The sequence below is a fragment of the Chanodichthys erythropterus genome, chromosome 19 (assembly GCF_024489055.1).
Source record: "Chanodichthys erythropterus isolate Z2021 chromosome 19, ASM2448905v1, whole genome shotgun sequence".
Taxonomy (NCBI): Eukaryota; Metazoa; Chordata; class Actinopteri; order Cypriniformes; family Xenocyprididae; genus Chanodichthys; species Chanodichthys erythropterus.
This window is the reverse complement of record NC_090239.1, coordinates 2,187,541-2,210,582: the sequence shown is the minus strand read 5'-3', so window position 1 is coordinate 2,210,582 and position 23,042 is coordinate 2,187,541. Positions and strand designations below refer to the sequence as shown.

The 23,042-nt window shown below is 34.4% G+C and overlaps 1 protein-coding gene across 7 annotated transcripts; it reads left to right on the top strand.

Moving 5' to 3' along the window:
* The first annotated feature begins 802 nt into the window (after positions 1–802).
* Positions 803–22,763, top strand: exoc7 (exocyst complex component 7). 7 transcript variants are annotated; one of them, XM_067370152.1, is made up of 21 exons: positions 803–969; positions 1,218–1,283; positions 1,482–1,666; positions 3,008–3,113; positions 3,197–3,419; positions 3,505–3,669; positions 3,874–3,885; positions 8,837–8,926; positions 10,056–10,118; positions 12,006–12,151; positions 12,226–12,378; positions 12,472–12,570; positions 13,931–13,993; positions 14,095–14,161; positions 15,989–16,054; positions 20,433–20,553; positions 20,679–20,774; positions 20,854–20,917; positions 21,428–21,469; positions 22,199–22,332; positions 22,428–22,763. In XM_067370152.1, exons 1-21 carry the CDS (start codon positions 910–912, stop codon positions 22,528–22,530), a joined length of 2,124 nt encoding a protein of 707 aa, XP_067226253.1. In that variant the 5' UTR covers positions 803–909; the 3' UTR covers positions 22,531–22,763. The 7 variants fall into 7 exon arrangements, with proteins under 7 accessions (XP_067226253.1, XP_067226254.1, XP_067226255.1 ...); XM_067370153.1 differs by lacking the exon at positions 3,874–3,885; XM_067370154.1 differs by lacking the exon at positions 10,056–10,118.
* Positions 22,764–23,042: the final 279 nt, after the last annotated feature.

The following is a 23,042-nucleotide window of genomic DNA, read 5'->3' as shown; positions in this document are numbered from 1 at the left end:
GAAGGAATAAAAATGAATGACAAATTACAGTAATTCACATTTTTATACAGAACAATTACTGTATTTTTAATATATTTTTATGTTTTCTTAAATTGCATACAAATGTGTGTAAAATTACAAAATAAACTGAAATTAATACAAAAACAAAACAGTCAAATTTATTAGTTTTCATATGACATGAAATTACCAGACAAAAAAATCAGATATTCTGAGTTTTTTATTTATTATACTCACACAAACATCAAAAATCAGCATATGAACCTCAACAATGGTGACAATCAACAAAAAGCTTTTGTGTGTGATGTTCATAGTTGTTCTGTTGAGCTGAAAATGTTGTCACCATTGTTGAGGTTCATACGCTGAATGTTGATGTTTTTGTGTGTCTACATGATGCTGTCTGAATAATTTCTGCGCAATGATTTAAAAACGTTCAGAATATTGAGGCAAGACAATATCTCATGCAGAGGTATTCGAGGGCTACTTTTATATGAAATTGTTCAATCTAAATAGTGTCCTCAGAGATTAGACTCTGGATGAGATCTGTGAATCATCAATAAGTAACCATCAGTGTTCTTTCTTTCAACTTTTGCTATAACAAATGTGTTTCAGAAACACACAGTTACAGCAGCCAGAGGGGAAAAAAAAAAAAGTTAATTTGTCAAGAGCCCAACTAAAGCAAATGCTTACCACCATAACGGTGACTGTATTATTTTGCTGCTATTTTGTTGGAATTGAATGACGTTTTGAGGACTTTTATTTTGCATATGTTGTGATTCACTTCGCCGCCATCTTGTCGTTTGTGTTGTATTGTTTCCGCTGTCTTCACGTTAATGTTGCAATATTATAGTGAATTTATCATTCATTTGGACGGATCCAGCTGTCATTTCCATCACATTTCTGACCGTCAGGATGATCCCGACCGAAGACGCGTCCGCTCGGAAGCGGGAGATCGAGGACAAACTCAAACAGGTCCGTAAAATGAGGAAAAAACAGGAAGAATGAAGAATAACATGAGAATCCCGTGATCAGGGAGCGGATGTTATTAATGTCATTTGTGAGAAACTAGACTGAAAATCTGCATGATTGTCATTGAAATAATGTCATAAAGCATTTTAAAAGCTTAATAATGGAAAAATGACAATGTTATGTTGATAGGGTGTATTAACTTGCCTAATTTATATAGATATGGACTTGTATGTTTTATTTATAATCTTCAGGAACAAGAAACTCTGTCTTTTATTCGTGAAAGCTTGGAGAAGAGTGATCAGCTCACTAAAGGAATGGTAAGAGATGATCAGTTCATATATTTAGTGAAATTGTATGTTTGTCTCATTCTGATTTTGAGATATAAGATGATAAACACTGAATTTACTGACTTCAGCAGTGCTGTACAGTGATAATATGCTGCTACATCCATTGTAAATATTATTTTGTTATTCATTTTAATCAATAAAACCATGAATGTGTTTTGATTCCTCCAGGTGTCCATCCTGTCCTCGTTTGAGAGCCGTCTGATGCAGTTGGAGAACTCCATAATCCCGGTTCATAAGCAGACTGAGAATCTGCAGCGACTGCAGGAGAATGTGGACAAAACTCTCTCTTGTATGGATCATGTGATCAGCTACTATCATGTGGCCAAAGACACCGACAAGATCATCCGGGAAGGGTGAGTGTGACCTGAGACCCGTGTTTAGTGCTAGGCAAATATATCGGTCAGATGTTATCCAATGAAAACTGTAGGCAGTTAGTAGAAGTTGTCATTCCCACCTTATTTCATTTCCAAAATCTACCAATTGGTGTTACAGGGCTTGAATTTCAGCATGGGATTGCATGTATTGCGCATAATTTTACTTATTCACGCAGATTTTGTTCTCACACCCAAAGTGTGCACACATAAAGCCGCCTCTCAGTACTAAATTGAGTTCTTTTTCGCTGCTTATTGCGCTTTAATGGACAAATACACACAAAATAATGTCAAAATGCCGGTCTAAACGGAGTTATGTTATATTTTAAGAAGTGATTAAGTGAAGTTAAAAATAAATAAATATATAAAAATAAATAAATATAAATATTTATATATATATATATATATATATATGTATGTATGTATATATATATATATATATATATATATATATATGTATGTATATATATATATATATATATATATATATATATATATATATATATACATACATACAGTCAAAAGTTTGGAAACATTACTATTTTTAATGTTTTTGAACGAAGTCTCTTATGCTCATTAAGGCTGCATTTATTTCATAATAAATTCAGAAAAAACAATAATATTGTGAAATATTACAATTTAAAATTTCTATTTTAATATACTTTAAAATATAATTTATGCACACATAAAGCCACCTCTCAGTACTAAATTGAGTTCTTTTTCGCTGCTTATTGCGCTTAAACAGTCAAATACACACAAAATAATGTCAAAATGCTGGTCTAAATGCAGTTATGTTATATTTTAAGAAGTGAACGTAAACAGTTGAGAAAGACAACGCATGTGTAACAGTATAATGGATCCGTGCATCAGCTCTTAAAGTGACAGCAGCCTAATAAACCTGCTGCCAAATTATGAGATAATATTAAAAATATCTATATGGCAGTATTTCCCCATGGTCTCGATGTCAAAAATTTTAATAAATTTATAAAAGAATCCAGACAAAGTATCACAAGTTATAAAATAATATTAAGCAGCACAAACTGTTTCCAACATTGATAATAAATCAGCATATTAGAATGATTTCTGAAGGATCATGTGACACTGAAGACTGGAGTAATGATGCTGAAAATTCAGCTTTGATCACAGGAATAAATTATATTTTAAAGTATATAAAAATAGAAAACCATCATTTTAAATTGTAATAATATATCACAATATTACTGTTTTTTCTGTATTTATTATGAAATAAATGCAGCCTTAATGAGCAGAAGAGTGCATATGAGGTGTATATATACTGATATCAGTCAATCACTACTCTTGCAGCCCAGCTGGTCGTCTGGACGAGTATCTGGCCTGCATTGCAAAGATCCAGAAGGCCGTGGAGTATTTCCAGGACAACAATCCCGACAGTCCTGAGCTCAACACAGTGGTACGTTCCCCTTCCTCTCACAAACTCCTCACTCTCCTTTAGTTTGAATGAAGCATTCATCAGCGAGGGCTGTCGTGTTGCAGAAAGCTCGTTTCGAGAAAGGAAAGGAGCTGCTGGAGGCGGAGTTTCGCAGCCTGCTGACGCGGTACAGTAAGCCAGTGCCGCCCGTCCTCATCCTGGACGCCATCGGAGGAGACGAGGACATGGAGGTGCAGGAAGACGTTACGCTGGAGCACCTGCCCGAAGCCGTGCTGCAGGACATCATCTGTATCTCTGCATGGCTGGTGGAGTACGGACGCAACCAAGGTGGACACACGCAAACGCTTTTATCTTATTCGTATGTCACGAGGATGTTTGAAATCTCACGTTGTGTGTTTTTTTTGATCTGCAGACTTCATGAACGTGTATTTCCAGGTCCGATCCAGTCAGCTGGATCGGTCCATCAAGGGTTTGAAGGAGCATTTCCGTAAGAACAGCGCCAGCTCTGCCATCCACTCCCCCGCCGTACAGACCAAACGCAAGGAGACGCCCACCAAGAAGGCTCCGAAAAGACCAGGTCAGTGACCTTTAGCCCTTGACCTCACCAGATCGGGTCTCTTTGGGTTCCTGATGGATCGCGATCAGGTGTATCTGTCTTCCATGACCTCATTTCCTGTCGAGAGTTCTCCTCTTTTCCTATTCCTAGTGTGTGTTTTCACTAACCGTCTCCTCTCCTCTGCCCGTTTCTCTTCTCTGTCTCACTCGTGTCTGATGATGTCAGTCTACATCCCAGGTAAAGTTGCAGCTGTATTGTGTGACGTGTCCATCGCTTGCTTCTGTTCGCAGAGCCAGAGCTTCACATTATACACACACACACACACACACACACACACCCATATACATGTGTCAGATCAGGATTCATTGTGTCCATGAAAGGCCTGTTCACATGCAACGCAAGCGTTTTTCACTAGTAAAATTTGCTGGCCAAGTACACCCAAACATTATTACGGAAGAGGATTAGGGCCAAGCAATAATAAAAAATTAAAACCATCTCGAGATTAAAGTTGTTAAATTTCGAGGAAAAACGTATTAAATTTCGAGAAAAAAGTTGTTAAATTACGAGAACAAAGTAGTTAAATTATGAGAAAAAAATCGTTAAATTTCGAGAAAAAAGTCGAGGTAAAATGTTGAGAATAAAGTAATTAAATTACGGGAAAAAACTTGTTAAATTACGAGAACAAATTCGTTGTTATGAGAAAAAAACTCGTTAAATTTCGAGAAAAAAGTCAAGATAAAATGTTGAGAATAAAGTAATTAAATTACGAGAAAAAAGTCGTTAAATTATGAGAACAAATGCGTTAAATTATGAGAAAAAACTTGTTAAATTTGTTCTCAACATTTTATTTCGACTTTTTTCTCGAAATTTAACAACTTTAATCTAGAGATGGTTTTATTTTTTTTATTATTGCTTGGCCCTAATCCTCTTCCGTACATTATACACACAGAGCGTGACACAAATGTTTATTTTGATGGAAAAAAATGGCCATTCATAAGTTTGGGGTCAGTAAGATTTTTGTAATGTTTTTGAAAATACTGTAAAAAAAACCCATGAAATTTAATATTTTAAATTAAACTATTTACTTTATTAAATAAATATATTTAATTTTTTTATTTAATATTTAAATTAAATTATCAAATATAATTATTATAGAGTATCTTCTGCTCACCGAGGCTGCATTTATTTGATCAAAAACACAATAAAATCTGTAATATTGTGAAATATTGTTACAATGTAAATCAACTGTTTTCTATGTGAATATATAGTTAAGTGTAATTTATTCCTGTGATCTAAGCTGAATTTTCAGCATCATTACTCCAGTCTTCAGTGTCACATGATCATGATTTGATGCTCAAGAAACATTTCTGATTATTATTAATGTTTAAAACAGTTGTGCTGCTTCATACTTTTGTAGAAACTCTCATACATTTTTTTTCAGGATTCTCTGAATAGAAAGTTAACTAACATCATTTATTTGAAATAGAAATCTTTTGTAATATTTTAAATTTCTTTATGGTTATTATTGATCCATTTAATGCATCCTTGCCAAATTAAAAGTATTTTAAGTATTTAAAAAAAAAAAAAAAAACTCTTACATACCCCAATTTGCACTCAATGGTCCTCATTCATTAAAAACAAGCAGAACAACTTTTTCTAAAATCTTTATACAGCCATTTTTGTCTTTTCTGCATTCAGCTCAGTATTTAAATACTTTATCAGACCGTGCTTGCATAAATTGTCATGCAAATCAAATGGCAATTTATTTAAGAGTAGTTTTATGAACCATTTAGACAGAAATCCTTCTATTCATGTTTCTTAAAGGTGCAGTAAGCGATTTCTGAGAAACACTATTGATATTTCAAATCACCAAAACAAACACGCCCCACCCAAAAAGATCACACCCCTATCTAGATAGCTCCGCCCCCAAATTCACAAACACTATGCAACACAGCCACCTCCCCCTTCATGAGTGGACACGCCCCTCACTGCTGATTGGCTACAAGTGTGTTTTGGTGCTCCAGTTTGATCCACTTTCAACAGCGTTTCTCAAAAATTGCTTACTGCACCTTTAAATGAAGCCCAATGTGAAAAGGCTTTTACACACAATAGAGATAGACTGATATATCATCCAGGCTTTGTTCATTTTCATATTATTGTTATTAATCAGGCTAGTATTTTAAGCTGTAGGCTATAGCAGACGCTTTCCTTCCTGTCTGTTGAAATTGTGTAGTTTGAAGCGCTCTTTCACAGTGGTGTTAGTGTATTTTCTCTGTGTGGAGGGCACATTTTGTCAACTAACAGCACTGTATTGCTATGAAGTGTCTCAACAGTGAGAAAGGAAGCTCTTTGTTTTCTACTAACACTCACTGCATGTGCACATCTCCACCACACGGAGGCGCTGTGACTGTTCAGCCCTCACTAACAGACTGCCAGTGTCTTTGTCATGCTTGAAAAAAATATCTACTGCACTTTAACTGCTTATTAAAGGGGTTTATCACATTTTCTTTGATATTTTGATCTTTGTATTATTTATTATTATTAGTACGATTTAGTTCATCGTACTTTGAAAACATTCTAATCTGCAAGAATAGCTCTTTCAGAAACATTCATGATTATGATTCATCCTTCTTTACACATATTTAAAGTTTAGCCAATCATAATAGAGCTCATTTACATATGCAAATCTTTAATCACAGCTATGGAGTGGAAATGCTTGTGAAAAATTAAATGATGCCAGGAAACTTTAACAAAGATATTGTGGAAAACTAATAGGATATAAAATGCTGATATGACCCCTTTAAGACACACGCCGCACAACGACTCTCACGTGTTTAACTCTGTGTTCAGTATAAGTTTCTGATGTTAATAGGTTTCAGATTGTTGTGATGTTTGGCAGCGGCTGATGCTTTTGAGCAGCGCTAATATAAATGAGTGTATTAACATCACTGTTCATGACACAATGCTGTAGTTTAATAGCTGTGATTGATTAACTGTTGTATTTTCTCCTCAGTGTGTTTGACGTGTTCTTTTTGTTTAGTTGTAGACATTGTGATGATATGTGATGTGATGTTTGTGTGCACTGCAAGCGTGTGTGTGTGTGTGCAAGGTCCAAAATTAACTTTTTGCCACTCCTGCTAATGACGAGTCAATTGACAAAGTCTACCAGCTCTAAATAAGTATTAAATATTTGTACATGCCATTAAACGTTGGTAAAAATTTTGCATTATTTTAATTAAAAATAAATTTTTGTCATTATGCTAAAACATTTGTAATTTAATAAGAAATTTGTGGTATCATATACAAGTGTTTTATGACATCCTGATTTGTGTCATATTTTTGTATTGTTTGCTTAATGTGAGTAATATTTTATTTTACTTCTATACATAATTATTTTCTATTTTTATTATAATAAAAATATCAACAAAACGAAACGTAAAACACTTTATAATAATAACATACCAATAAAAAAAAAATCATAAATATATTATTAGACTATTTACCATACTGTATTTTTTTCTACCAAAAATAAGCAAATAACAATTACTAACTAAATGTAAAGTAAATAAATTCCCCCTAGCAAATTATAAAGTTTTAGGTAAATTGATTGTAAAATTATTCATGTAAATTCAAATCTTAATTTACTATTTTAAAATTTTAAGTTTCCAAGATTTGATGGTGAATTTTCCACTAAGTTAAAATCGTTCAAATACATGCAAGTCACAACAAATGTTTTCTTTAAGATACTTTTTGTATATTTTTAATTTGCTCATGTCAGATTATGCCAATGTGGTCAGAAAAATAATCTTTATCCAAAGGGAAAACAAGTTTATTTTTCTGAACACATTTTTTCTTGTTTAAGGGGAGACACTACAGGCTAAAACACTGTTTTTTCAGGCATCTGTCAATTTTGAGATTTTGCACTTTTTAGCTTTTCATAAAGTGTTTTTTTTCAGACTGGTGGAAAAAAAACATCCAAAATACACTTTTAAGTGTACATTTTATAGCACTTTATTTATTTGCATCTATAGATTTCAATTACAGTAAATATCTTTAAAGGCCGTTTTCTCAAAATGAGTTTTTTTTATCTTATATACACCAAACTTTACAGTTTTATTTCTATCTATATTCTGAAGGTTTTTACAGAGGGATTTGTTGATTATATAATTTTATACAACATTTTATTCCTAAAAAAAAATGGTGAAAATATTTTTTTTCTGGCTGTTGATAGTATTTTCTGATTTATAGAGTGATAAAAAGAGATATCCAAAATTCCTTCTGTAAAAACCTTTGAATTTAATATGTCCAAAAAATTAAACGAGAACTGTGAACCTGACGTCATCCAATATTCAGATTTTTGTTCTAGAAATGTATGCAAATTAGCGCATATTTAATTAGATAATGCCTCATTTGCATATTTAAACATTACATTTTAGAAAACTTGTAATATAAATTTTTTTTGCAATTTTTTACGTAATCAATCACCTGGGGTAGTATGGTGATATCTATTAGTTAATTTTTTTACCCTATTCACCTGGGGTGTCTCGCTGCATGAATTCACTTCATTTTTCCAGCAATTTCTCAGAAAACAAGACTTCTTATCTAATGTCATTTTGCGTCTCAAGTAACTGTATCTTGATTTAAAGGGATAGTTCACTCAAAAATAAAAATTCTGCCGTCATTTACTCACCTTCAAGTTGTTCCAAACCTGTATGTGTAGTACTTCCATACTATGGGGGGAAAAAATACCGTCAACCGTTTTCAAAATATCAAAATAAAATATAAAAGAGAGAAACTCATACAGGTCTGGATCAACTTGATGGCAGAATCTTTATTTTTGGATGAACTGTCCCTTTAAGAATGTTCAGATATTTGCACTGGAAGCGGTTTGACTGTGTGATAATAAAGTTAGCGTCAAACAGGAACTGCCGTTTATTTCTGTAACTCTCATTCGCCGTTGGTCAGAGGTTAACGTTGGACCGTGTGATTGTGATCGCTGTGGTGTGCTTTAGTCACGGAGGGATCTGGATTTCTCTCAGTTGTTCCTCTGGTGTCGGTGAACAGGGTTTCAGACGCCCTTCCTCTTCCTCTACCTCACGGTGTCTTCCTCTGTTTTCCTCCTTGAATACCCTGCTACTATCCCCCCTTCTCTGTCTCTTTCTCTCTGTTTCGGTGTTGATGGGAGCAGGCACGATCCGTAAGGCTCAGAATCTGCTCAAACAGTACTCTCAGCATGGCCTGGATGGAAAAAAGGGTTCTAACCTCACTCCTCTGGAAGGTAAAGCATGCTGTCTTTCTGGTTTCCTTCCCTCTCTACGTTTTCTCTCACTTTTGCTGTGTTTTTAAACTGTTGTTCCTGCGTTTCGGGAAGACAACAGTCGGAGAAAACAGAAACTTATGGGCCACAGTGGTTTCCTCCTAAATCAGCCTCAGGATGGAGAGAGAAAGAGAGACGCCTTCCTGTACTCCGCTGTTTGTCCGTATTCTTTTAATATTAATATTAGATGTTGGAGTTTATGTTTACAATCAGAACACACAAAAAACATGGATTTAAATAAAGGTGGCATTGTTAAACTTTAAAAAAAAATGAGTTGAAAACATGGCAATGAACAACACCATTTAACTAAATTTTGCCACAATATTTTTTAAAATATGTTGCAAGAACTTTGACTTATTGATGTATTGTTTTTTGCTTTAAAAAAGTTGATAATTAACTGCTGTCATGTCTGATATCAAACTGTTAGTGTTGTTATTGTTAACTAAAACTATTAAAAATAGTTTTAGTTCATTGAAATAAATAAAAAAAAATATTAGATTAAAAAACTAGAAAAAATTAGATAGAAAAAATTGAATGAGTAAAATAAGTTAAATTTTATTAAATTTACATAAACTGAAATGTATAAATGAAAGCTAAATAGATTTTCTTATTTAAAAAAAGACAAAAGCACATAAAATTACTAAAACATTTTTAAAATGTTTAAAAATATAATAAAACAAATTCAAAATAACAATGTTTAACTAAGCAAAATTGTAAAATTAAGTGTAATTATTAATTTATTAGTTAAATTTAAATATATTTATTTATATATAAAATATTTTCGAAATCTGAATTTTCCAAATTGTAAGTCCAAATTAAATTGTTCTGTTGCACTTTTCCAAGTAGGAAGTTGACTTTTTGAGTTGCAAAAGGATGAGAGTGGCAGCAGGAAGAGTGCGCTCTCTCTTACCATTGCTGTTTCCCATAAGTCTCTGTGCTTTGCTGGGTCCATCGGTGCACTTAGAAACCCCACTAACATCCTAAAACAAGTGGCCTTTGCTTTTGTGGGGGCGGGTTGAGCTTGTTCAACACTCCCTCTATAGCCTGGGGAGAGTGACCCAGGTCATGTGACTATATCCTAACCAATCAGGTTTGGATCATGACCTTCGTGGGGTTAAGCTCCTGTCTGACGACAAGCATGGGGCGGCTACAGGTGAGTCTGACCTCAAAGATTCAATACCAGTTACTCTGATTAAAAGTAGTTTTGTGTTCAAAACAAGCAATAGGAAATTATGTTGACTTGTCCTTGTGAAATTATGTGATTTTATTATTTGTGTACACAAAATGTTGTGGCTTTATGTTCAAAATAATGTGAGTTAAAGATTATCCAGGAGGGTTTTAGTGTTTCTACAAAGTCTACAAATTATTTTCGTTCATGTTCAACAGTATGTCAAAGATGCTGATGTTGTAAAAGCTTTGGTTTTAAAGCTTTAAACCCTAAACGTTTGTTTAAGAGAGGTTAAAGCAGAGCTGGAGGGTTTTGAAGGTAAATCAAGCCATTTTAATATCAGTGTTGTCGCTGTAGGCCGATATATCATTGGTATCCTTGGCTCAAGATTCGAATTTGTCGTTCTGTGAATTTTTGGGGTATTTCGGATTTTTTGAAAAACCTACTTTTGCGAAATAGTCCTAGGTTTTTTTGGCCTGATCGGAACCAAACCAGTGCATCAAGATTCTGATTGTCAATAATTATTAAAAAAAGTTTAAATTTTGATTCACGGTCTCTAAGGGCCGCCAAAACATTCAAAGTGGGTGAAGCCACTTTTACTAAAATGCTAGAACTCGTGAACGGAATGAGATTTTTTCACCAAATTTGGCACATCTATGATAGAGCTCATTCTGTGGTTGTGTGAGAAAGTATGCGGCGATTAGCCACTTGGTGGCGCTATAACAGGAAAAAAACATGAAAATGACTATAACTTCTTCACCGTTAGTCCGATCTACTTGAAAATTGGCATGCAGTGTGCTTTGTCCATGATTGTCTATGAGGGGACTGATGTATCTCAAAAAACTTGTCTCTCATCAGCCAATGGATTTTGAGCTGATTTATGAGAAATCCGATGGAAATCGGCCACCGGGGTGTGCCTTCGTGTTTTCATGTGCGTAAAGGATTGTATTTCGCACGATTTTTCGCACACGCCCATGACATTTGTACCACATGGTAGAACTCCTCATTCTGAGCAATTTTGTCTCTAGGACCGCTGCTGTCCATCGAATCGTTCGTTAAATATTGGAGATTATTTCAAAAACTAACTTTGGTGAACTAGTCCTAGGTTTTTGTTTCAACCTCGATAACTGCTAAAAAGATTTATAAACCATTTGTTTCCTATGATAAATTGCCTGTATTTGCTATAAATGGTCTTTTCCATCTATGATCGAGGTGATTACAGGCTTGCTAGTTATTAAAACATTATACCTTTTTGAGCATGTGCTGAAAGGCCTTAAAGCGCTTGAACCCTGATATTTGCTGCTTGCAGCTATATTTTGTTTTTAATTATCATTTAGCACATCTTGTAAATATGGTTTCCTGCAATATCATTTCAGAAACCATATTCTATGAAAGAATTGAAATCGGCAAACTTAAACGGTGGAAATTACTCTTTGTAGGTTTTTGGTCTCATATCGATCTATTTTATTTAAAACTCTAGTTATTTAAGGCACCAGACAGAATTGCAGAAATAATGACTCAGTCAGTTGTTAAATATAAAGTCTGCTGTTGTTCAAACTGATCAATAGTGCTGCCACATTAGCATTTGTGCATTTGGCAGATGCTTTTGTCCACAGTGACAGGTATACTTATGATCAACGAACCCATGACCTTGGCGTTGCAAGCGCCATGATCTACCGTTTGAGTTACAGGAAAAACCATGCCATTGGTTGAGCAAGTGTTGACATTCCAGGCCCCTCAGATTTTAACTCTGTTTGGTTTCCTTCCTGTTTAGATATTATTATATCATCCATATTTCAAAATGACTGCATTTGAATATTGTTTTTCTTGAGATCTTACAGGTGTGTGTGTGATTGTGTGTGTTTTTCTCAGGGAAGGATGACGTATTGGACATTGAGATTGATTCGTACATCCACTGCATCAGTGCGTTTGTGAAGCTGGCTCAGAGCGAGTACGCTTTACTGACTGAGATCATCCCAGAACATCACCAGAAAAAGACCTTCGACTCGCTCATTCAGGTCCGTGCGGATCTCTGCTGTGTGTTTATATGGTTCCTGTTTATATGTTTGTGTTTAATTTTATGTCATTGCAGGAGGCATTGGATAATTTGATGTTGGAAGGCGATAACATCGTCTCAGCGGCACGCAGAGCCATTATGAGACACGATTACTCCGCCGTGCTGACCATCTTCCCCATCCTGCGCCACCTCAAACAGACCAAACCGGACTTTGACACCACACTACAGGTATAAAGGAGAAGGAGATGATATACAATTTTGCACTGGATTTTGTTGGCACGTGTCATAGCTGATGATGTCATATCCTGTGTTGTGGTGCAGGGAACGGCTGCCAGCACCAAGAACAAGCTCCCAGCTCTCATCACCTCTATGGAGACCATCGGAGCTAAAGCACTTGAGGAGTTCGCTGACAGTATTAAGGTAACTGCTGACTGCAGTGTGATAATCAATCTGCATTTCCCAAAAGGATCGTAAGCCTAAGTTGATTGTAGAACCGTTCATCTCTACGATCATCTTAGGCTTGCTATGCTTTTGGGAAACGCAGCCCAGAGCTCTGCATCAGTCATCAAAAGGCTGCAAACCCCAGAATGGCCAGTGTCTGTGCAGAATGTTTATTGTGCTTATTGCTTATTTGCTTTTTGTGGCAATAATTAACTGATAATGTCACATTTACTTGGAGAAAATAAGAGTAAATAATGCTCCCTGGCCTGGAGCAGAGCGAAGTCCTAAGCGACCATCTAGTTCCGGGTCACATGACCATCCCCCTTTTTAATGTTTTAATTTATGTAATTTTAGTATAGTTAATATTATTTAATGTATTATTTTTATATTTCATTTAAATATAATGAAATATAGCTTTATTATTAGTATTAGCATTATTAAATGTAATTAATTATTCATTTTATGAATTATTTGAAAATATTTGATTTAATTTAATATAAAATATTTAGTTATTTAAAAATTATATATTTATTTATTTATTAGATGTAATTAATAGTTAACTATGAATATTATTATTTAAAATATATTTCATTTAATATAAAAATATGAAATTATATATATATATATATATATTATATCTTTAAATTTTATCTAAATTATTTTATGTAAATCTATTTCAATCTATATTATTATTAATATTATTAATATATATATTATTAGTTAATGTTGTTTTATTATAATTAATATTTAATTTATTATTTTATTTAATTTTAAGGCTTTATCTTTACTAGAATTATTATTAAATGTAATTAATTTTACTTTTTATTGTTTGAAAAATTTAATTTAATATAAAAAATTATATATATATATATATATATATATATATATATATATATATATATATATATATATATATATATATATATATTTTTTCATCAATAAATATATATTTTTATCGATGTAATTAATAATTATGAATATTTAAAATATTTTTCATTTAATATAAAATAATACATTTTTTGTGTATATATATATATATATATATATATATATATATATATATATATATATATATATATATATATATAATGTGTGTGTGTGTGTGTGTATGTATAAATTTATTATTTTATTTAAATCAATTATTAATAATAAAAGTGATAATTAATTCTAAATTCTATTAGTTATTAAAAATAGTATTTAAGGTTTAATTTAATATAGAAATAATGTAAAATTATTAAAAAATTATATATTTTATTATTACATTCCATACATTATGCCCTGCCATTTTAATAACGGTTATTTTTATATTCTGGCAATGTGATTTTCTCTACTCCAACAGAACGATCCAGATAAAGAGTACAACATGCCGAAAGACGGGACCGTGCATGAGCTCACAAGCAATGTAAGATATCTTCATTTTCCATTTACTACATTAAATTATTAAATGTAAATAGTCACAAAACCAGACAAAGATGCTCTTTATCTCTCATTGTTTCTCCTCAGGCCATCCTGTTCCTGCAGCAGCTGTTGGATTTCCAGGAAACCGCAGGGGCAATGTTGGCCTCTCAGGGTAAAGCACAAACACAGTCATGTACACATTAAAAACAGACATATAGATATATCTGAATTATAAATCTGCCATTCTGCAATGAGCTGAAGATTGTTTGTAGTTAAAGAGCAGATGTGAGCTCTATATTGGACAACTGAGATGTCTGTTTTTATCACATTAATGTTCATAACATTCCTCCTGTCTCCTTGTTTGTCATCTTTTCACATTTCCTGTGGTCTGCATTTCCTTTTCCTTTGGTTTTCCTGAAGTCAATCATATTTGGAAAGCAAATTCAACCATTTTCAGCTTCTCTGCTGTTGTTTTTCCCTGACCCATCTCTCTCCACCCTGCAAGGGTGCACTAAATAATAATAATTTAGCCTCTAAATTGCAGTATTCTGCTCAAAGTACCATTTTGGCAATCAGCTACTATTTAGAGTTGGATCTGCTAAGCAGTCTTGCCTTATGGTCAGTGAAAATGGTCGAAAACTAAATATGTCCTCTACCGTTCATGTTCACAGCAGTGCATGCCACTCTGTAGCTCCACTGGATTCTCAGCCCCGCCCACTCACCTCTGCTTCTGTCACATGATCTTGCTCTCCCACCCTGGCTGGCCATCAGTGGTTAAGCTCTACACTAACAGAACTATTTTAACTTCTTGCCCTTTGCCTCTTTCTCTTGTTCTCTTTCTCTCTCTGTTCTGCTTTGCTTCTGCCCTGTAGTACTCGGGGACACTTACAATATTCCTTTAGACCCCCGAGGTAAGAGCCACGTGGATGAGTAGAGCGGGACTCCTCCGACTTTACAGGCAACATGAAAGCTGAACTGACTCGCTTTACTTTCTTAATACATGATCTGTTGATGCTTGTTATTCTAAAGTAAAATGTTTATAAACGTTTCACTAAGTATGATGGGTAAAAAGTAAATTAAAAAGTAAGTTAAATCAACTCTGCTCAGAGTACATATGGTCCCTCTCTAAATAGTGTTAAAATAACACTGAGGAAGAGATAATTAAGCAATTAATTAAGTGATGATTGAGCATTAGTGATGAACACCTGCTGTTAACAAGCAGAATCACTGAAGAGAAGAGAAACACAAGAACTACAACTGACTTCATTAAATGCTAATTTAACTCTGGGGATTTTACTGTGTATTAACTAGTATTTTGTAGTGAAACTATAAATAATGAAGGATTTGATTGCATGCATACAGTGGGGTAAAATATTATTAGTTGATGTCATTTGCCTGGCCTTAATTAAATCAGCAGAAAATAACAATTGTTTCAGACAGAGATTTTGATAACACATCAAAATCATTCACAATATGACCAAAAACATTTGTTATGAATGTAAACGAGGCCGATTTGATTTCATGTTGACTTCAAACCCATAACTGTCTTTCTGAATCGCTTACTGTACTTGCTTTTTAGACATTTGTGAAAGAGTTGCAGGCTTTAAATGTGATGTTTATGATGCTTTCCAGGAACTTTTGTTTGTGCTGAATCACATAATCTGTCTATGAAAGTTTCATGTGATGTTATTGGCTCTGAGGATCTTCATATCATCCCCTGTAGCGAACAGGATATGAAACAATAACTTAAGTTATTGAGATGTATAGAATGTTAAAGCATGAGATGTAATTTAATCTGAGGCACAATCAGTTTAACTGATCTGAGACCAGTTTCTCTTCTCAGTGTATGTTATGCATGTAAGGTCGGATTAGATTCAGTCTAAGCATTAAGTTATTTAGATTCAGAGGTTGACAGAATGGCTCAGACAGAAGGAAGTGAGATTTTTCTGCATGTTACACAAATGAACAGCTGTTGAAATGTGTTTGTTGTCATTTTCAGAGAGCAGCTCATCTGCCAGCAGCTACAGTTCAGAGTTCAGCCGAAAACTACTGAGCACATACATCTGTAAGACTCACACACACACACACACACACACACACACACACACACACAAATAACTGATGTTTCAAAGAGTCATATCATGCACAAGCTTTTCCCTCAGGTCATTTTCTGCTGTCTGATCTCTCTGAGTTGCAGACGTTCAGAATTGTCTGCCCATTTTCATTGAATGCTCTTTTTTAGGATTAAGAGGAAGTTTTGAGTCCCGAAAGTTACTGGATTTTTTCATAATCATCAAACTCTTTTATATCAAAAGATCACATAAAATTTGATTCCTAATGATATGAACCCCTTTAAGTGTGCACTGATTTTTTTTAATGTATTGCATCAAAAAAACAAAACATCTTACTAAAGATATGTTAGTTTAGCAGTAGTAATACAGTAGATAATAGCAGTAGATACAGTAAAAAAAATGTGCTCAGTGTTATTATTAAAAAAAAAAAGTATTAAAACTATTCAAATTGTTTTGAAATAAATGTAAAATAAAATATAGCTGCAAGCAGCAATTACGGGGCCAAGCACAAAAACGGCACAATAAGCCGGCCAACATGGCTGTGAGCATCAGACCAACTGCAGTAGTGAGCAATTAAAGACCTATTAAGACCATTCTAGGCAAACAAGCTGAAAAATGATCAAAAATGAGGATTTACTGGTTCATCACTTTCGACCAAAAGGTGGCACTGTGTCCAAATTGTTGTGGTATGGTCAGAGTGAGGTGACAGTGACACTTGCAAAGTTTGGTGTCAATATGTCAAAGCATTGCAGAGATACAGCTTAAAGAGTGAGTTTTGCATCATGCCTCAAAATCTTTGCTCCAGTATATGAAAACGGTTTGATATATCAACTTGAAATCCATAACTTTTTGTTCGCATGGTCTGAAGATGATCGGCATGATGCCCTGAATCTAACGAGACCAAATTTATGTTTTTTGGACAAAGCCATCAGAAGTTATAAGCAAAAATAGCCATTTTTTTATATATCTGCACCAGTAGGTGGCGCTGCGCCGAAACACTGCATGATGCCTCAGGTCATGCTTGTGATGACATGTACCAAGTTTGGTCTGAATACAATAAAGCGTTACGGAGATACAGCCTTAAGTCTATTTTCGCAAGCGCAACATTAAATTTGTTTGCATGTTTTTCGAAAATGGTTTGAGGAATCAACTTGAATTTGAAAACTTTTTGGCGGCATGGTCAGAAGACGATCTGGTTCAATTTTCGTTTCAATTTTTCGTTTTTCAGAAAATTCAATATGGCGGAAAAATCGGCTTGAACCAAGGAATCAGAGGAAAAAACTATTTTGTTTCCAAAGGTTATTAGCATAAACATACATGCACATTTGGACAGCTGGTGGCGCTAGAGGGATTGAGTTAGAGACTCCAAATTTGCTATGGACAAAGGTCAGACTGTCCTCTAACTGTGTGCCAAATTTCACAACTTTCCCGCAAGCGGTTCTATGGGCTGCCATAGACTTCAAGAGCGGAAGAAGAATCGAAAATAAAAAGAACGCCAACAGATACAATTAGGTGCCTCCGCACCTTCAGTATTTGGCCCCTAAATATAAATATAAGATTAAAAACTTAAAATAAAAACGTTTCCTAAAAATGACTTACTAAAACTGAAGTAAAAATAAATTAAAGCTAAATAAAAATATTTAAATTCAACTAAAATTAACTAAATGTTAATTCACTGTAATAGGTATAAAATATAGCTGCAAGCAGCAATTACGGGGCCAAGCACAAAAATGGCACAAGAAGCAAGCCAACATGGCTGGGAGCATCAGACCAACAGCAGTAGTGAGCAATTAGAAAAAAAGTTATTAGCATTTTTGTCAATTTTGTTATATCTTTTGACCACAAGGTGGCGCTGGTCCGAAACTTCTCAGGCTCCTTCAGTGCATTGTCCTGATGACCCATACCAAATTTATGAATTTTGGTCAAACCCATCAGAAGTTATAAGCAAAAATGGCATTTTTAATATCTCCACTCCAGTAGGTGGCGCTGCGCCGAAACAGAGTATGCTGCCTCAGGTCATGCTTGTGAAGACACATACCAAGTTTGGTCTGAATATGTCAAAGCACTGAAGAGATACAGCTTCAAGAGTCGTTTTTGCATCATGCCTCAAATTCTTTGCTCTGGTATACGAAAACGGTTTGACATATCGACTTGAAATCCATAACTTTTTGTCAGCATGGTCTGACGATGACACGGTTCAATTTTGGTGAAAATCGGAGCAACGGTCTAGGAGGAGTTCGAAAAAAGTAGGTTTTTAAAGAAAAACAATATGGCGGACAGGAAGTTTAGCTGACTATGGCAAATTTGATATCTTTGTTCTCAGCATGACCCAAGGAATCTACTGAGACCAGTTTCATTACAATTGGTGAACAGTCTAAAGTTATTAGCATTTTTGTAAATTTTGTTATAACTTTTGACCACAAGGCGGCGCTGTGCCGAAACTTCTCAGGCTCCTTCAGGGCATTGTGCTGATGACCCATACCAAGTTTTGTAAAGATACGTTAATGCGTTCGTAAAATACAGCATTTTAGCACAAAATTCAAAATGGCCGAATTGGGAAAATTGGATATCATTCGACTCGGCATGATTCCCCGAATCCAACGAGACCAAATTTATGATTTTTGGACAAACCCATCAGAAGTTATAAGCAAAAATACCCATTTTTCATATCTCCGCACCAGTAGGTTGCGCTGCGCCGAAACACTGCATGGTACCTCAGGTCATGCTTGTGATGACATGTACCAAGTTTGGTCTGAATACGATAAAGCGTTGCGGAGATACAGCCTTACTTCTGTTTTCGCAAGCACTACGTACAATTCGTTCGTGAGTTTTTCGAAAACGGTTTGAGGAATCAACTTGAATTCCATAACTTTTTGTCAGCATGGTCTGAAGATGATCTGATTCAATTTTCATGAAAATCGGAGTAACGGCCTAGGAGGAGTTCGAAAAAGTAAGTTTTTCAGAAAATTCAAAATGGCGGAAAAATTTTCATGACGTTTAAATGACGTCATATGGTGCGTTCGATTCGTCTTGAGCCAAGGAATAAGAGGAAAAAATAATTGTTTCTAGCCCTTATGGTTCAAAAGTTATTAACATAAACATAAGTGCAACTTTGGACAGCTGGTGGCGCTAGAAGGATTGAGTTAGAGACTCCAAATTTGCTATGGACAAAGGTCAGACTGTCCTCTGACTGTGTGCCAAATTTCACAACTTTCCCGCAAGCGGTTCTATGGCCTGCCATAGACTTCAAGAGCGGAAGAAAAAGAAGAAGAAGAAGAAGAAGAATAAAAAAAAAAATTAAAAAAAAGAACGCCAACAATAACAATAGGTGCCTCCGCACCTTCGGTGCTTGGCCCCTAATAATAGTAAACCAACACTGGTTATGTTTGGAATCTAAAAAGTAAAGTTACCATAACTTAAATAAATGCATGATTGCAAGTTAAAAATTCTAATTTATTGTTTTAAATAAAAAATTTAAGTTGCAAACATTAATTTGTTGAGTTCTGTTTGTAATTTAAACTAGGGCTGTCAAACGATTAATCGCATACAAAATAAAAGTTAGAGTTTGCCTAATATATGTGGGTGTACTGTGTGTAATTATTATGTATATATAAATACAAACACATCCATGTATATATTTGAGAAATATTTACAAGTATATGTATTTATTTATATTTTTATATAATTTTTGTACATAAATAACATTTCTCTTAAATATATACATTAATTTGTGTGTATTTATATATACATATTATTTACACACATTACTCACACATATATTAGGCAAACTCAAACTTTTATTTTGTATACGTTTAATCGCGTTTAATCGCCCTAATTTAAACTCAAATTTCTGCATTAATTGGCTTTTTTAAAAGGTATTTTTAGGTTGTAGTAACTTAATAAAATAAAAATGGTCTTGATAACTTCAGAAATTAGGCAGTGGATTTCCAGTTCCCAGCATGCTTTGCATAGGACTGGTTAAGGAGAATAAATGTTGAAATTAAGTGTTAAATAATTTGTTTTTAGTGAAGGGAAAGATCTGTTATTGTTTGACGTTTCTGTAATGTTGAAGTTTTCGTGGTAACTTGAAGAGTAGATACATGAAGGTAAACACTATAATCAAAGACTGCGCTAATGCCAGTGACAAGTAATATCTTGTTCAAGAAATATACATGTTAAATAAGTTATTCTAGCATGTGCTGTTGATTTGAACTGATTAATTGATTCCAGGGCTACAACTCTGGTAGTTGGAGTGACTTAGTAAAATTTGTGTTAATGCTAAAAATTATTAAGTTCCTCCAACTCAACTTTTTGTTGCGTTTTTAAGAGTGTAGATAAATAGATGATGTTTTTGTGCTCCTCTGTTTGTAGATAAAGTCCTCGGTAACCTGCAGCTGAATCTGTCAAACAAAGCTAAAGTGTACGAAGATCCGGCCCTGCGAGCCGTCTTCCTCCATAACAACTACAACTACATCCTGAAATCCCTGGAGAAGTGAGTATACGCACTGATTCATTCAGTTCATTTGAACGGGTTCAGTTCACTGACCAATCAGACACTGGAAAATAAAATAAGTCACAAAGTAAAATGGCTTGTGAGTGCTGTTTCCTGTTGTGCAGGTCTGAGCTGATTCAGCTGGTTGCTGTGACTCATAAGAAGGTGGAGACGTCATACAGAGAGCTGATCGAGCTGGAGATCCAGAATTATCAGCGCAGGTAAAACAGCATCATCCAAATGCAAGAAACGTCCTGTAATGACCCAATGAATGACCTTCTGACCTTCACTCACATACAGCTGGCTGAAGGTCACGGAGCATCTGACCGAGAGAAACATCCCAGCGTTCCAGCCTGGAACCAAAGTAAGAAGATCTCCCTGAAACGCCTCCATTGTTTTCTTCACAATATTCCTCATTTAAATAATTAATGCGCAGACTAAAGGGGCGGGGCCTGGTTGAGTTAGTTAGTAATGTGTTGAAACTGGTGGTTATGATAAGGGGCGGGACATTTCCCAAACACCAATCACAACACACTGCTCCAGCCGACCAATCAGAGCACATTGTGCTTTTCAGAAGGAGGGGCTTCATAGAGACAGGAACTAAACAGAGCGTTACTGACAGACTGGGAAGAGAGGAACTGCAACAATGAGGAAAATAATCAACATTTAAGCATGAAAACCTGTTCTAGTAGAGCCAACAAAACTAAATTAAGACTTAGATCCTCTTTAATGCTTTATTATATGGCATTTTGTAACTTCTGCAGTCAAGTGCAACTTATTTTTTGAGGTTTTTTTTGTTAAAAATGTTTTTGTTTGGTTCATCATCATTAAATGATCTCAGTTTAACCCTTCTCTGATGTATTTGCATGAGCAGCTGAAAGACAAGGAGCGACAGATCATCAAGGACAAGTTCAAGGTGAGAGAGACGCAAGCATCTTCTTTAACCCTACTGGATCATATTTGATGCAAAGCCTCTAAATGATCAAAACTGCTGAAAAACCTGATCACACACAATCTCCTACAGTCCTTCTGTCGTCTGATTGATAGTTTAGACTATATTTTCACTATATGTCTTTATGCTGTGAAATCTGCACTGATTTATATGACGTAAACTTAAGAAAAACTTTTATTTTGTTAGTAATATTTCAAGATGAACACTTACTAGATTGAAGCAACTTTATCCATATATACATCGTTTAATAGAAAAATCATGAGTATCAAATATGATCATCATCTTTTGAGGAAGGTTTATTTGTTCCTCTCTCAATCATTATTGTATTGCATTGCATTATATATTTTAAAACTGCAGAGCTTTCATCATTTAAATATCATCTTACTAAGACATTATATTTACATGCATTTTATGTCAGTATCTGCTACTGTTATAAAGATCTCATTGATCTGCATAACAAGCATCAGAATTTCATCACTTTTTGAGCATATAAATATTAGCGTCTGCACCAAATTGCAATTATTTGCTCCTCTGAATAAGATTGAGCTGTTTTTTCCTCGATATTTTCACTATATCAGACTATATAAGCCTGATGGATCAAATATGGCACTCAACAAAAACACATATTCAGTCTTTTCTATTTTGTCTGCATCATGATCTCATGTTGAGTGTGTGTGTGTTTGTGTGTTTCAGGGCTTTAATGAGGGTCTGGAGGAACTGTGTAAGATCCAGAAGGGCTGGGCGGTCCCTGATAAAGAGCAGCGTGACGCCATCAGACAGGCTCAGAAGAGAGTGGTTTCAGAAGCTTATAGAGCCTTCCTTCAGCGGTGAGGCTTTCACATTCACGCATCACCGACCAATCGGTTCATATCTGATGTGTGATGTACAGATCATGTTTACATGCTAATCTTTGTTTTTGCAGATGTGCAAACATTTCATTCACCAAAAACCCAGAGAAATATCACCGATACGCCCCGGAGCAGGTGGAAGAAATGATTGACAAGCTCTTTGACACTTCTGCCTAGGCCACGCCCACTCCTTCACCATAGCAAAAAAAAGTCTCTGGTTTCACTTTGTGACAAACATGATTCTTTCTTCTCTCAGACGTCTGCTTCATAACGCACTACTTGACTGGAGCGTCATTGTTCGGTTATGCTTGATTTTTTTTTTTGTATAAATGTATTTATGTAAATGTTTTTTGGGGATTTAACTGCAATAAATAAATAGAATTCACTCCTGAAATCTCTGTTTCAGCTTTCTTTAATTCAACATCTTGTATTTATGAGACCATGGCGATGATATATGTATTTGTTTAAAATATTGTTTTTAATCAATAGTTTAAAAAAAAAAGATATTATTATAATTATATAATATTATATTATATATAATATTATATATTATATTATGTTATATATTATATTATGTTTGTTTTATTATATTATATATAATTATTATATATATATATATATATATATATATATATATATTAATTTGTTTAAAATACTTTTATTTTTATTTATTTTTTTACTAATATATA